Source organism: Salvelinus alpinus, chromosome 10, assembly GCF_045679555.1.
Source record: "Salvelinus alpinus chromosome 10, SLU_Salpinus.1, whole genome shotgun sequence".
NCBI lineage: Eukaryota > Metazoa > Chordata > Actinopteri > Salmoniformes > Salmonidae > Salvelinus > Salvelinus alpinus.
Window position 1 is genome coordinate 18,483,999 of NC_092095.1, and position 16,413 is coordinate 18,500,411.

At 43.6% G+C, this 16,413-nt stretch overlaps 1 protein-coding gene across 4 annotated transcripts in view; it reads right to left on the reverse strand.

The window, feature by feature from the left end:
* LOC139531628 (SH3 domain-containing kinase-binding protein 1-like) overlaps window positions 1-11,617 on the reverse strand; it is a 42,995-nt gene extending 31,378 nt beyond the window's left edge. For 3 of the 4 annotated variants that reach the window (XM_071328252.1, XM_071328254.1, XM_071328250.1), the window contains exons 1-2: window positions 11,331-11,617; window positions 9,802-9,959 (exon numbers count right to left, since the gene is read on the reverse strand). In XM_071328252.1, coding sequence (XP_071184353.1) covers window positions 9,802-9,959; window positions 11,331-11,334 — 162 coding nt within the window. In that variant the 5' untranslated portion in view covers window positions 11,335-11,617. The remainder of the gene's footprint in view (window positions 1-9,801; window positions 9,960-11,330) is intronic. The other variant, XM_071328253.1, reaches the window with a different exon arrangement.
* Window positions 11,618-16,413: the final 4,796 nt, after the last annotated feature.

The following is a 16,413-nucleotide window of genomic DNA, read 5'->3' on the forward strand; positions in this document are numbered from 1 at the left end:
CACACATGGCCGGTACAACTGAATTGTTCTGGCGCCGGCCCTACCCTGAGTCAATACTTTGTAGAATCACCTTTGGCAATGATTACAGTTGAGTGTGTGAGTCTCTAAGAGCTTTACATATCTGGATGGTGCAACATTTGCCCATTTATTATTTTCAAAAATTCTTCAAGCTCTGTCAAATTGGTTGTTGATCATAGCTAGACAACCATTGTCAGGTCTTGCCATAGATTTTCAAGTAGATTTAAGTCAAAACTGTAACTCGGCCACTCAGGAACCATCACTGTCTTCTTGGTAAGCAACATCAGTGTAGATTTGGCCTTGTGTTTTAGGTTATTGTCCTGAGAAATCAAATGGAACCCTGTTTACAACTCTGTACAGAAAAGAAACAGACAGAAATGCTCTTTACAGGTGGACAGCTTCCATCCTGAGCCATTAAAAAGAGGACTTCCAAGAAGCCAATCTTTTAGACTGCGCCGTATATGCCACTCCACAGAGGATTATCTAGAAAAAGCAGCGAAGATGCGCATTAGGTTTCTAAGAGGCTATTCGCCACAATGTATGGATGAAGCTCTTAATTTGGCATTGGAAAAAACACGAGATGAACTGCTACAAAAAAGACCCGCTAAAGAACACTCCGTAATATTCAGAACCACATATACTTTGAACTCGCGAAAAGTATATGACTTAATAATAAAATGCCTATGTATGTTATGTTGTGAATTTGAACATGAGTTATGTTCCTATTTAAGATTACTCTGATGTTTTTCATACGATGATTAATGAAAACGTGCTATGTCTTCATTGTTGTTTTACAGACGTGTTTATTACGTCTTATTTACACACTTTATTCGAATATTTATGAAATGCATATTGTTATATTTGGTAGCACTTATTTATTTTTCCTTCGCCTCCAACCCCTTTCGATGCGTGTAACGGATGTGGGTGGGGCCAGGTCTACATAACGGTGCTAATTTTTAGATAATCACAAAAGCTCTGACGAAGGCCGTGAGGCCGATACGCAAGCTTATTAAAGATCAGTGATACTATTAAGAGCAGTGTGCGGTTTCCTTTTTCCTTCATCAGGTTATTGTCCTGCTGAAAGGTGAATTCATCTCCCAGTGTCTGGTAGAAAGCAGACTACCAGGTTTTCCTTTTCACTCTGTCAGTTAGGTTAGTATTCTGGAGTAATAAGTACAATGTTGTTGATCCATCCTCAGTTCTCTCTTATCACAGCCATTCAACTCTGTAACTGTTTTAAAGTCACCATTGGCCTCATCTTCATATCCCTGAGTGGTTTCCTTCCTCTCTGCAAACTGAGTTTAGGAAGGACGCCTATATCTTTGTAGTGACTGGGTGTATTGATACACCATCCAAAGTGTAATTAATAACTTCACCATGCTCAAACGGACATTCAATGTCTGCTTTTACACCCATCTACCAATAGGTGCCCTTCTTTGCACGTCATTGGAAAACCTCCCTGGTCTTTGTGGTTGAACCTGTGGTTGAAATTCACTGCTCGACTGGGGGCCCCCACAGATAGTTATTTCTCGGGACGCTCTGCATAATATGTATTATTCCTGGTGTTGAAACCTGAAAGATTCCCTGGAAAATATTCATCCCATGAGGGGAGTGAACAAATGCACATTTTATTGGGAAGAACAAGAGAATGATAACATGCATGACTCATGCACACACAAACTGAGCACAGGGTGAGTGTAATCTGTGGGAGCAGTGACATTCAACACAACAGTTATTAAATCATGACTTTTAGGAGCAGCAAGAGAATGATAACAGATGAATATCTCGTCCGTTCTATTCTAGATCGACTTGATCATTGACCATTCAGGGTTAAAGAAACACACAACACTGGGTTCATGTTTGCTTGTATCATTTTTACTTCCTCTACTGTGAAAGGAAGTGGATGCTTCCCCCGTACCACACAACCACACCACTGTTAGATACTGGTGTCAGTGTTTTTGCTGCAGCATCTGGTCTCCCATCCAGGACATTCAAAGAACATGTTTGTGTTCTTTACAGGTTCGCAGAACCATTCATTAGGTTCATTAGGCTACACTGTAAAAAACATGAAACGTGACGTGTTTAAAACTTGTAACGTTAGACATTTAGATTAGCCAATAAGTGTTCTCATCCTAAACACAAGCATTTAGAATGCAAGATTAAACATGATAGTGAGCTTTTTCCGGTTAGTTTTCCAACCAGGAGAGCACCTTCATCTCCTAAGTGTTCACATTTTAAACACTAGTGTTTACTTTCCCATAGTCCTGTTAAGAGTGGCTTTAGTCAATAGAAATGGATGTGACTTTCCATGCCTTCTATTCAGATCAGTATTAGGAATGTCTGCCACCTTTCCCTCTTCAAAAGGACCATAATGGAAATAAGCTGTTAAGATGTGTTATCCTTGATGATTTCCTTCAATTGTATGTGGAGGCGTCACCAGCTAGATTTTACAAATTGTCAAATAAATTCAATCAATCAATCAAACCTACCTTATTAGCACAACTGAACAAGACATTTGATTCAAGAAATGTTTCCATTCCCGTGGTGTTATTGAGTGAAAAAGACATGGGCGGGGCCTCATTATCAGTTTTGTCCAGCATGTTTTGTTGCAGGTTGATTTTTAGAATAGTTCGTTTTAATATCTATGTTTCCTCCTGCACATTGATTGATTACTTGATTGTATACTATACAAAGATAAATAACTTGCATTTTTCTAAACTAATCCAATCTGTAAGGGGTTGGATTTATTACACCAGTTGCTGAGATGGTGGTTCCAGTTTAGATGGTTAAGCTAGTATTGTTTGTTAAGTCCTTCACCATAGCAGTCATTCTGAGTGCAGGTTTGGGTGAAAAAATATTGGCTTTAATATTTTATTTATTATATATATTTTTATAATACAAAATATCCACATACAAAACGACAACATTACAGATGCACACAAACATCCACGACATCACTCCTGCCAGGACCCAACTGCTCACACCCCTCATCTCCAGCGCCTGCATCACTCTCCGCCACATGGCCTTAAACTGCACCATTTTGTTTCTCTCCGTCGCCCACGCACTTGCAACCTTTAGATAGTAAAGCATTTGACCTTTGGTTGATTTCGAGTTTTCAAAAGCTGCAATATGTAACTTTTTTTTAGGCGGACCGACCAAATTCACATAGAAATGTGTGTTATAGATCTCAATGAAAGCAAGTCTAAGAAGAGGTAGATCAGTTCTATGTGCGCTATTTCTACACTTTCTGTTCTTAAGTTTAGTTTTTTGCGTATTTCACTTTCGGTTTTATACACCAGCTTCAAACAGCTGAAAATACAATAGTATTGGTTATGCAAATATATATTTCAGAGCGGTTTAGACAGTACAATGATTCTCTACACCTACCTGTTGGTTTTGCCACATAAACTGAAATTAGAAGAACTTTTGGAATTGTAGCAACCAGGAAATGGTGGAGCGATTTTTAGTACAATCTTTAACTATACATTTTTTTTTTCAAGATGATTGACGAGAAAAGTATCATCTAACCGATTGGGTATCTCACTGCTCCCCCATATGCCATGTCTTGAGTGAAAAAATATTTAAATTGTTGGATATACACCCTCCATCTGTATTCCAATAAGATTTAATCACTTCACAAACCAGTGTATTGTGACTTGCAGGTCTGATGTGGCCCATGAGTCAAGATTTTCAGAAAACATTATGGAGGATAACTAGGTCATAACTAAACAACTCATGACATGTATAATATGTGAATGGCCTTTAGTTATTGCCAAGTTGGAGTTTATTTTATATTTTAAAAAGTAACATGTTCAGGTATGGTCAATCAAGTTATTGAAATCAACAACCATGTCTCTCTCACCAACAAACACAGTTATACTTTTAAACTCGGACAAAACAGAGATGCTTGTTCTAGGTCCCAAGAAACAAAGAGATCTTCTGTTGAATCTGACAATTAATCTTGATGGTTGTAAAGTCGTCTCAAATAAAACTGTGAAGGACCTCGGCATTACTCTGGACCCTGATCTGATGATGGATTACAAAAAGAAAACCAGCCCCGTCGCAGACCAGGATGTCTTGCTCCCAGACAGACTAAATAACTTTTTTGCTCGCTTTGAGGACAATACAGTGCCACTGACACGGCCCGCTACCAAAACCTGCGGGCTCTCCTTCACTGCAGCCGAGGTGAGTAAAACATTTAAACGTGTTAACCCTCGCAAGGCTGCAGGCCCAGACGGCATTCCCAGCCGCGTCCTCAGAGCATGCGCAGACCAGCTGGCTGGTGTGTTTACGGACATATTCAATCAATCCTTATCCCAGTCTGCTGTTCCCACATGCTTCAAGAGGGCCACCATTGTTCCTGTTCCCAAGAAAGCTAAGGTAACTGAGCTAAACGACTACCGCCCCGTAGCACTCACTTCCGTCATCATGAAGTGCTTTGAGAGACTAGTCAAGGACCATATCACCTCCACCCTACCTGACACCCTAGACCCACTCCAATTTGCTTACCGACCCAATAGGTCCACAGACGACGCAATCGCAACCACACTGCACACTGCCCTAACCCATCTGGACAAGAGGAATACCTATGTGAGAATGCTGTTCATCGACTACAGCTCAGCATTTAACACCATAGTACCCTCCAAACTCGACATCAAGCTCGAGACCCTGGGTCTTGACCCCGCCCCGTGCAACTGGGTACTGGACTTCCTGACGGGCCGCCCCCAGGTGGTGAGGGTAGGTAACAACATCTCCACCCCGCTGATCCTCAACACTGGGGCCCCACAAGGGTGCGTTCTGAGCCCTCTCCTGTACTCCCTGTTCACCCACGACTGCGTGGCCATGCACACCAACTCAATCATCAAGTTTGCGGACGACACTACAGTGGTAGGCTTGATTACCAACGACGACGAGACGGCCTACAGGGAGGGGGTGAGGGCCCTCGGAGTGTGGTGTCAGGAAAATAACCTCACACTCAACGTCAACAAAACAAAGGAGATGATTGTGGATTTCAGGAAACAGCAGAGGGAGCACCCCCCTATCCACATTGACGGGACAGTAGTGGAGAGGGTAGTAAGTTTTAAGTTCCTCGGCGTACACATCACGGACAAAGTGAATTGGTCCACCCACACAGACAGCGTTGTGAAGAAGCCGCAGCAGCGCCTCTTCAACCTCAGGAGGCTGAATAAATTCGGATTGTCACCAAAAGCACTGACAAACTTCTACAGATGCACAATCGAGAGCATCCTGTCGGGCTGTATCACAGCCTGGTACGGCAACTGCTCCGCCCACAACCGTAAGGCTCTCCAGAGGGTAGTGAGGTCTGCACAACACATCACCGGGGGCAAACTACCTACCCTCCAGGACACCTATACCACCCGATGTCACAGGAAGGCCATAAAGATCATCAAGGACAACAACCACCCGAGCCACTGCCTGTTCACCCCACTATCATCCAGAAGGCGAGGTGCATCAAAGCAGGGACCGAGAGACTGAAAAACAGCTTCTATCTCAAGGCCATCAGACTGTTAAACAGCCACCACTAACATTTAATGGCCGCTGCCAACATACTGACTCAACTCCAGCCACTTTAATAATGGGAATTGATGGAAATTTATGTAAAAATGTATCACTAGCCACTTTAAACAATGCCACTTAATATAATGTTTACATACCCTACATTACTTATCTCATATGTATATGTACAGTATATCACAAAAGTGAGTACACCCCTCACATTTTTGTAAATATTTGAGTATATCTTTTCATGTGACAACACTGAAGAAATGACACTTTGCTACAATGTAAAGTAGTGAGTGTACAGCTTGTATAACAGTGTAAATCTGCTGTCCCCTCAAAATAACTCAACACACAGCCATTAATGTCTAAACCGCTGGCAACAAAAGTGAGTACACCCCTAAGTGAAAATGTCCAAATTGGGCCCAAAGTGTCAATATTGTGTGGCCACCATCATTTTCCAGCACTGCCTTAACCCTCTTGGGCATGGAGTTCACCAGAGCTTCACAGGTTGCCACTGGAGTCCTCTTCCACTCCTCCATGACGACATCACGGAGCTGGTGGATGTTAGAGACCTTGCACTCCTCCACCTTCCATTTGAGGATGCCCCACAGATGCTCAATAGGGTTTATGTCTGGAGACATGCTTGGCCAGTCCATCACCTTAACCCTCAGCTTCTTTAGCAAGGTAGTGGTCGTCTTGGAGGTGTGTTTGGGGTCGTTATCATGTTGGAATACTGCCCTGCGGCCCAGTCTCCGAAGGGAGGGGATCATGCTCTTCTTCAGTATGTCACAGTACATGTTGGCATTCATGGTTCCCTCAATGAACTGTAGCTCCCCAGTTCCGGCAGCACTCATGCAGCCCCAGACCATGACACTCCCACCACCATGCTTGACTGTAGGCAAGACACACTTGTCTTTGTACTCCTCACCTGGTTGCCGCCACACACGCTTGACACCATCTGAACCAAATAAGTTTATCTTGGTCTCATCAGACCACAGGACATGGTTCCAGTAATCCATGTCCTTAGTCTGCTTGTCTTCAGCAAACTGTTTGCGGGCTTTCTTGTGCATCATCTTTAGAAGAGGCTTCCTTCTGGGACGACAGCCATGCAGACCAATGTGATGCAGTGTACGGCGTATGGTCTGAGCACTGACAGGCTGACCCCCCACCCCTTCAACCTCTGCAGCAATGCTGGCAGCACTCATACGTCTATTTCCCAAAGACAACCACTGGATATGACGCTGAGCACGTGCACTCAACTTCTTTGGTCGACCATGGCGAGGCCTGTTCTGAGTGGAAACAGTCCAGTTAAACCGCTGTATGGTCTTGGCCACCGTGCTGCAGCTCAGTTTCAGGGTCTTGGCAATCTTCTTATAGCCCAGGCCATCTTTATGTAGAGCAACAATTATTTTTTTCAGATCCTCAGAGATTTCTTTGCCATGAGGTGCCATGTTGGAACTTCCAGTGACTAGTCAGTATGAGGGAGTGTGAGAGCGATAACACCATATTTAACACACCTGCTCCCCATTCACACCTGAGACCTTGTAACACTAACGAGTCACATGACACCGAGGAGGGAAAATGGCTAATTGGGCCCAATTTGGACATTTTCACTTAGGGGTGTACTCACTTTTGTTGCCAGCGGTTTGGACATTAATGGCTGTGTGTTGAGTTATTTTGAAGGGACAGCAAATTTACACTGTTATACAAGCTGTACACTCACTACTTTACATTGTAGCAAAGTGTCATTTCTTCAGTGTTGTCACATGAAAAGATATACTCAAATATTTACAAAAATGTGAGGGGTGTACTCACTTTTGTGATATACTGTATATACTGTACTCTATATCATCTACTGCATCTTGCCATCTTTATGTAATACATGTATCACTAGCCACTTTAAACTATGCCACTTTATGTTTATATACCCTACATTACTCATCTCATATGTATATACTGTACTCGATACCATCTACTGCATCTTGCCTATGCCGTTCTGTACCATCACTCATTCATATATCTTTATGTACATATTCTTTATCCCTTTACACTTGTGTGTATAAGGTAGTAGTTGTGGAATTGTTAGGTTAGATTACTCGTTGGTTATTACTGCATTGTCGGAACTAGAAGCACAAGCATTTCGCTACACTCGCATTAACATCTGCTAACCATGTGTATGTGACAAATAAAATTTGATCTCTCTTTTGACGAACATATCAAGACTGTTTCAAGGATAGCTTTTTTTCATCTACGTAACATTGCAAAAATCAGAAACTTTCTGTCCAAAAATGATGCAGAAGAATTAATCCATGCTTTTGTTAGTTCTAGGTTAGACTACTGCAATGCTCTACTTTCCGGCTACCCGGATAAAGCACTAAATAAACTTCAGTTAGTGCTAAATACGGCTGCTAGAATCCTGACTAGAACCAAAAAATGTGATCATATTACTCCAGTGCTAGCCTCCCTACACTGGCTTCCTGTTAAGGCAAGGGCTGATTTCAAGGTTTTACTGCTAACCTACAAAGCATTACATGGGCTTGCTCCTACCTATCTTTCCGATTTGGTCCTGCCGTACATACCTACACGTACGCTATGGTCACGAGACGCAGGCCTCCTAATTGTCCCTAGAATTTCTAAGCAAACAGCTGGATGCAGGGCTTTCTCCTATAGATCTCCATTTTTATGGAATGGTTTGCCTACCCATGTGAGAGACGCAGACTCGGTCTCAACTTTTAAGTCTTTACTGAAGACTCATCTCTTCAGTGGGTCGTTATGATTGGGTGTAGTCTGGCCCAGGAGTGTGAAGGTGAACGGAAAGGCTCTGGAGCAACGAACCGTCCTTGCTGTCTCTGCCTGGCCGGTTCCCCTCTCTCCACTGGGATTCTCTGCCTCTAACCCTATTACAGGGGCTGAGTCACTGGCTTACTGGTGCTCTTTCATGCCGTCCCTAGGAGGGGTGCGTCACTTGAGTGGGTTGAGTCACTGACGTGATCTTTCTGTCTGTGTTGGCGCCCCCCCTTGGGTTGTGCCGTGGCGGAGATCTTTGTGGGCTATACTCGGCCTTGTCTCAGGATGGTAAGTTGGTGGTTGAAGATATCCCTCTAGTGGTGTGGGGGCTGTGCTTTGGCAAAGTGGGTGGGGTTATATCCTTCCTGTTTGGCCCTGTCCGGGGGTATCATCGGGTGGGGCCACAGTGTCTCCTGACCCCTCCTGTCTCAGCCTCCAGTATTTATGCTGCATTAGTTTATGTGTCGGGGGGCTAGGGTCAGTTTGTTATATCTGGAGTACTTCTCCTGTCTTATCCGGTGTCCTGTGTGAATTTAAGTATGCTCTCTCTAATTCTCTCTTTCTCTCGGAGGACCTGAGCCCTAGGACCATGCCTCAGGACTACCTGGCATGATGACTCCTTGCTGTCCCCAGTCCACCTGGCCGTGCTGCTGCTCCAGTTTCAACTGTTCTGCCTGCGGCTATGGAACCCTGACCTGTTCACCGGACGTGCTACCTGTCCCAGACCTGCTGTTTTCAACTCTCTAGAGACCGCAAGAGCGGTAGAGATACTCTTAATAATCGGCTATGAAAAGCCAACTGACATTTACTCCTGAGGTGCTGACTTGCTGCACCCTCGACAACTACTGTGATTATTATTATTTGACCATGCTGGTCATTTATGAACATTTGAACATCTTGGCCATGTTCTGTTATAATCTCCACCCGGCACAGCCAGAAGAGGACTGACCACCCCTCATAGCCTGGTTCCTCTCTAGGTTTCTTCCTAGGTTTTGGCCTTTCTAGGGAGTTTTTCCTAGCCACCGTGCTTCTACACCTGCATTGCTTGCTGTTTGGGGTTTTAGGCTGTGTTTCTGTACAGCACTTTGAGATATCAGCTGATGTAAGAAGGGCTATATAAATAAATTTGATTTGATAGGTGGGTCTCTCACATTCACCTGAAATGCATGCTGGGAAATATGCAAACCGTGCTTTACACACTACACTGTTAAAACCTCACACCCAGTGTTTAGTTTTTAAAACCTAAAACTCATTGTGCTAAATAAATATGTTAATGTGTTTAAAAAGTGTTATGGTGAATAAACATGTTGAGGTATTTACAATTTAAACACTGTGAAGCATTTTCATTGACATTCTAAATGCATTGACACAGTTAAAAAGTGCTACAGATCCTAAACACTTGGTTGTACAATGCTCTTGAATCACAATATGGGAACAACAACATTGATTTGAGTGTGTGTTGTCATTGTTACTCACTCTGACAAAGTTGTCTGGGAACAGCCCCCTCCGTCCGTCTATCTCTCCTTTCCACCACCCTCCGTCATCCTTGGTTACCTTGACGATGATGTCACCGATACGCAGACTCAACTCATCCTCCTGTTGAGCCTCATAGTCAAACTCTACCACCGCCTCCACTGGAAACACACACGGAGACAGAGAGAAAAAGAGAGACAAGAGAGAAAAGACAAACTATTTAGACTTAATGGCTAACAAACTTAAGCCTGAATCTTAATGTGAGAGATCTGTGCCGAAGTCATCAACTTTTCCATTGACATGAACGCATCATTTAGTTCCTGTTTTTTATTTATTTTTAATTGTAGTCATTTACTGCATTGACTGATAGGGTCTAGGAACATAAGCATTTCGCTGCCCCGCCATAACACCTGCTAAACTGTGCAGGTGACCCATAAAATGTTATTTGATTTCCGCAATAGTTGAGTTGTGTTTGCATCCCAAGTCAGGAATGAGCCCAAAGAGAATAGCTCAGTTTGTAAAAGGACACACAAATACACAGATCGCTGTCATAGTTGTGTGGGTGGTGGAGGGGATGTAACCACGGGAATGGTGGAATGAGACGGAGGACTGCTATAACTCAATCCTCCTCCTCCTAGCTCCCAACCCCTAAAACATCCTTTCTCATTCTCTCCCTATCTATCCCCATCTACCCTGTGCCTCTCTGTACTGAGAGAAAGAACAGAGGAACCATATGTGTGTACCAACTATGCCTGTAGACATAATACACTCCCAACTCAGTAGTAGAGCACACACACAACACTGATGACACACTGCAGCTGCATCATGAATATTCATATGTCAGCTGGCCACCAATAACAATCCCCATGGAGGTGCTGCTGAGGTGTCTGGTTACCATGGGGACCAGGACTCCAACTGATGGTGCCAGGTGGTGTCTGTAGGTATCTGTGAATGAGTATATTATTGGTCACAACTAGGGGGGTGGCTTATACAGGCACTACAGGAATAGAATGAAGAGAGGAGAAGAAAAGAGAGGACATCTGGCCTATCTCAGTCTGTATTACAGTGAAGATCATGAAGCTGTTTTCTCTTCCGGTTCTCCCCCTCCTCTCTCCCCCCACTTCTCCCTGGGGTTTACCTGGAGGGAGCTTCACTACCTATCAGTAACTCTACAACTAAACCCATTTACACTCACTTAGGCTATATTCGAGCAAAAACGGGGAGAGGAAGAGCGAGATAGAGGAAGAGAGAGGACGGAGAATGAAAATGTAAACGTGTCATCTGTAGCACATCAATGTCTTCTTACTGTCTGCTGTACTCGCAACACACACGCAAGTTCCCCGCCTAAGCATCGCGTTATGGTCATCAGGACACGCAGCTAACGAAAACATAGTTTAGACTACATTCAGCATCTGTACTGTAAAGTATCCAGGTGTGTCCAGTTGTGTTTAGGTGTTCTACTGTTACAACTATAAATTGACGAATCACAAAGGTAAAAAAATATATTAAAAAATCTTCTTGTCTCAACTCACCCATCTGTTCCCGTGACGCTCAGCTACTGCTGACTGACTACCGTGTTAAACGGGAAAGGCAGGAATCCTGGTTATTCGGTGGACCGAGTACAAGCCCCAGCCGCCCGCACGAAAACTCCGTTATGACAGCGCTGCAGCCGGAGGGACGTGAGATGGAACCATATTCCTTCCGCTTTATCTCTTTATCACACCAGACAGCAGTCAGATAGCGGAAAACCACTGATGTACAGAAAGATCTGCGCGCTCGCTTTCTCTTTGCCCTGAGCTGCGTACCACGTCAGTACAAAAAATATCGCGAGAAATCACGAATCTTCCCCCAAAAGATTGGGTGCGTTCCAGATACACAAACGATATAATTTTTTTTATAGGCCTATACAGTGGCGACCCGTCATTCCGGGCAGGTTGGGCAGAGGCTAGCTTCAGTCCTTTAGAAAGGGTAGACATCCAAAATTTCAGGCCTTTCAGGCCTTTGGGTCCTACCATAGAGTTATATTAAAAGTGCACTTACAAGAAGGCTCAAGGTCATTGGCCACAGAAATGACGTCAAGTCACGTTATATGTACAGTAGCTTTGATTGGACTGATCATGTCAACATCTTACTTTCACAATCTCTCCTCGTGGATCAAGTCTACTGGCAAGTCCTTCTTAATCCTTGTCAAATTAAGAGAAATAATGAAGAGAAAATATAGATGAAACGTATCAGTGCTCATCGGCCATTGAACAGAAACATTACACAACAAGTTGGAAAACTTAAATTCAACAATGAGTTGTTTGGAAGGAATCGGTGACAGTGGATAATCGCAAACATTGCAACTGGGAAGTCAGACTGGGAAAATATGTTTTGAACGGTCATCCAACTTTTCTTTAATGACAAAATTTGCTAACGAAGGAATGCCGCGCAGAACAAAGTCAGTCCAAAAATGTCTTAAATGCTGCTGCATAAATTATGTAATATGCCAGGAAGATATGGTCAACCATATCAGCTATGTTGTTTTTTTTAAAGGCAGTAAACGAAGCTGAATGAATTGTTTCGCTGCTAGACAAGACTCCGCTGATAGCCTGGTGTAGGGGTGGTAAATTCACTCCATTGTGCTGGCAAGAAAGCTCTGCTGTAGGGACAGCTTTATGTAGGCCCTAAACGTTTGTGGGCACCGCTTGTCGCCGTTATAGTGCAATTCATGTATTGTTTAGTGTTGTGTAGTGGTTTTGCTGGCATGCATCTAAAAAATATTTTTGGGAGTTTACCCCCACCAAGATTTACATGCTAAAATCGCCACTGGGCCAATAATATTAATGTGGATTATCCGATGATAAACGTCCTCCGGCCATTGAAAATAAAGACTGGATAATCTGCACAGGCCTGAACAGAATTTGGTGGCGTTCCATGCTGCCTACATTGCAGACATGTTGGGCAGATTATCACATAGTTCCTCGTATGTAGAGACCTTATATACATTTGATCTGTATCCGATCTCTGCAAATGTGGATGTAGTATTTAACGTGGCATATTGATATATATACACTGAACAAAAATATAAATGCAACAATTTCTAAGATTTTACTGAGTTACAGTTCATATAAGGAAATCACTCAATTGAAATAAATAAATTAGGCCCTAATCTATGGATTTCACATGACTGGGAATACAGATATGCATCTAATGGTCACAGATACCAAAAAAAAACAGCATGGATCAGAAAACCAGTCAGTATCTGGTGTGACCACCATTTGCCTCATGCAACACGACATCTCCTTCGCATAGAGTTGATCAGGCTGTTGATTGTGGCCTGTGGAATGTTGTCCGACTCCTCTTCAATGGATGTGCTAACTTGCTGGATATTGGAAACTCTGTCGCACACGTTGATCCAGAGCATCCCAAACATGCTCAGTGGGTGACATGTCTGGTGAGTACGCAGGCCATGAAAGAACTGGGACATTTTCAGCTACCAGCAATTGTGTACAGATCCTTACGTCATGGGGCTGTGCATTATCATGCTGAAACATGACGTGATGGTGGCGGATTAATGGCACGACAATGGGCCTCATGATCTCGTCACGGTACTTCTGTGCATTCAAATTGCCATCGATAAAATTAAAATTGTGTTCATCATCCATGAAGAGCACACTTCTCCAGCGTGCCAGTGGCCATCGAAGGTGAGCATTTGCCCAATGAAGTCAGTTACGACGCCAAACTGCAGTCAGTTCAAGACCCTGGTGAGGATGACGAGCACACAGATGAGCTTCCCTGAGAAAGTTTCTGACAGTTTGTGCAGAAATGATGTGGTTATGCAAGCCCACAGTTTCATCAGCTGTCCTTGTGGCTGGTCTCAGGTGTTCCTGCAGGTGAAGCCACATGTGGAGGTCCAGGGCTGGCGTGGTTACACGTGGTCTGCGGTTGTGAGTACGGTTGGACGTACTGCCAAATTTTCTAAAATAATGTTGGAAGCGACTTAAGGTAGAGGAATGAACATTCAATTCTCTGGCAGCAGCTCTGATGGACATTCCTTCAGTCAGCATGCCATCCTGTGGCGTTCTGCATTAGCATCGAATAACCCCCGCGATATGCAACTTTTCAGGGAAGTCAGGAGCCAATATACTCAGTTAGGAAAGCTAAGGCTAGCTTTTTCAAACAGAAATTTGCATCCTGTAGCACTAATTCCAAAAAGTTTTGGGACACTGTAAAGTCCATGGAGAATAAGAGCACCTCCTCCTGCCCACTGCACTGAGGATAGGAAACATTGTCACCACTGATAAATCTACGATAATTGATCTTTCAATAAGCATTTTTCTACGGCTGGCTATGCTTTCCACCTGGCTACCCCTACCCCGGCCAACATCTCAGCACCCCCTGTAGCAACTTGCCCAAGCCTCCCCCATTTCTACTTCACCCAAATCCACATAGCTGATGTTCTGAAAGAGCTGCAAAATCTGGATCCCTACAAATCAGCTGGGCTAGACAATCTGGACCCTCTCTTTCTAAAATGATTCGCCGAAATTGTTGCAACCCCTATTATTAGCCTGTTCAATCTCTCTTTCGTATCGTCTGAGATCCCCAAAGATTGGAAAGCTGCTGCGGTCATCCCTCTCTTCAAAGGGGGAGACACTCTAGATCCAAACTGTTATAGACCTATATCCATCCTGCCCTGTGTCGTAGCAATTTCCTGTATTACGAAATGAGGAGAGTTACAAACCACACACCAGTCAGAGTTATACTTAAACTTAATCTTTAATAATATGAGCTTAACAATAGCCCTTTGACTCTCAGATCAATTCAGTGTCTATAATGAATTCTGAGAGTCCCTACAGTCGAATACAAATATATTTTATAGCCAAGATACACCCCTCTCAACTTACATGACGAACCACAGATCTTAGGAACTCTGCACAAAGGGCCTTTTACTTGAGAAAGGAGTATCCCTTAGCCAGATTGCATTCGCTATAAATTATCGCTCAGTTTGGTCTCTAAAACGAGGTTCTAATCTCGTTCCTGGTACTTCATAGTACAAAAACATTACCTCACTATCTGGAATGCTCTTTAGGCTTTATTGGCCCAAGACATCGTAAATCTCCTCTGTCAGTGCTATCTCATAGAGGCCCATCCTCAGTGGAACACACATACAATAGTCGACAGATTCTATTCTGTCGAATAAAACAACCATTCTAATGCAATACAAAGATTATAATATAATCTTACAAGCACTATAACATAATCTTGCAATTTTACACGACACCCAAGACATTTTAAAATCTTCGAAAGTCAAATTAACAAACATATCACCGACCATTTCGAATCCCACCGTACCTTCTCCACTATGCAATCTGGTTTCGGAGCTGGTCATGGGTGCACCTCAGCCACGCTCAAGGTCCTAAACGATATCATAAGCGTCATTGATAAAAGACAGTACTGTGCAGCATCGACCTGGCCAAGGCTTTCGACTCTGTCAATCACCACAATCTTATGGGCAGACTCAATAGCCTTGGCTTCTCAAATGACTGCCTCGCCTGGTTCACCGACTACTTCTCAGACAGAGTTCAGTGTGTAAAATCAGAGGGCCTGTTGTCCAGACTCCTGGCAGTCTCTATGGGGGTGCCACAGGGTTCAATTCTCGGGCTGACTCTTTTCTCTGTATATATCAATGATGTCGCTCTTGCTGCTGGGGATTCTCTGATCCACCTCTACGCAGATGATACCATTCTGTATACTTCTGGCCCTTCTTTGGACACTGTGGTAACAAACCTCCAAACGAGCTTCAATGCGAGCTTTTTTGCACTATTGGTTAGAGCCTGTAAGTAAGCATTTCACTGTAAGGTCTACACCTGTTGTATTCGGCGCACATGACAAATAAACTTTGCTATAGCTATTTGATTTGCTATACCACACTCCTTCCGAGGCCTCCAACTGCTTTTAAATGCAAGTAAAACTATGTGCATGCCCTTCAACCGATTGCTGTCCGCACCCTCCCGCCCAACTAGCATCACTACTCTGGACGGTTCTGACTTAGAATATGTAGACAACTACAAATACCTAGGTGTCTGGTTAGACTGTAAACTCTCCTTCCAGACTCACATTAAGCATCTCCAATGCAAAATTAAATCTAGAATCGGCTTCCTATTTCACAACAAAGCCTCCTTCACTCATGCTGCCAAACATACCCTCATAAAACTGACTATCCTACCGATCCTTGACATCGGCGATGTCATTTACAAAATAGCCTCCAACACTCTACTCAGCAAATTGGATGCAGTCTATCACAGTGCCATCCATTTTGTTACTAAAGCCCCATATACTACCAACTACTGCGACCTGTATGCTCTCGTTGGCTGGCCCTCACTACATATTCGTTGCCAAAACCACTGGCTCCAGGTCATCTTTAAGTCTTTGCTAGGTAATGCCCCACTATATATCTCAGCTCACTGGTCACCATAGCAACACCCACCTGTAGCATGCGCTCCAGCAGGTTTATTTCACTGGTCATCCCCAAAGCCAACACAAGCCTTTCCTTCCAGTTCTCTGCTGCCAATGACTAGAACGAATTGCAAAAATCACTAAAGCTGGAGACTTATATCTCCCTCTCTAACTTTA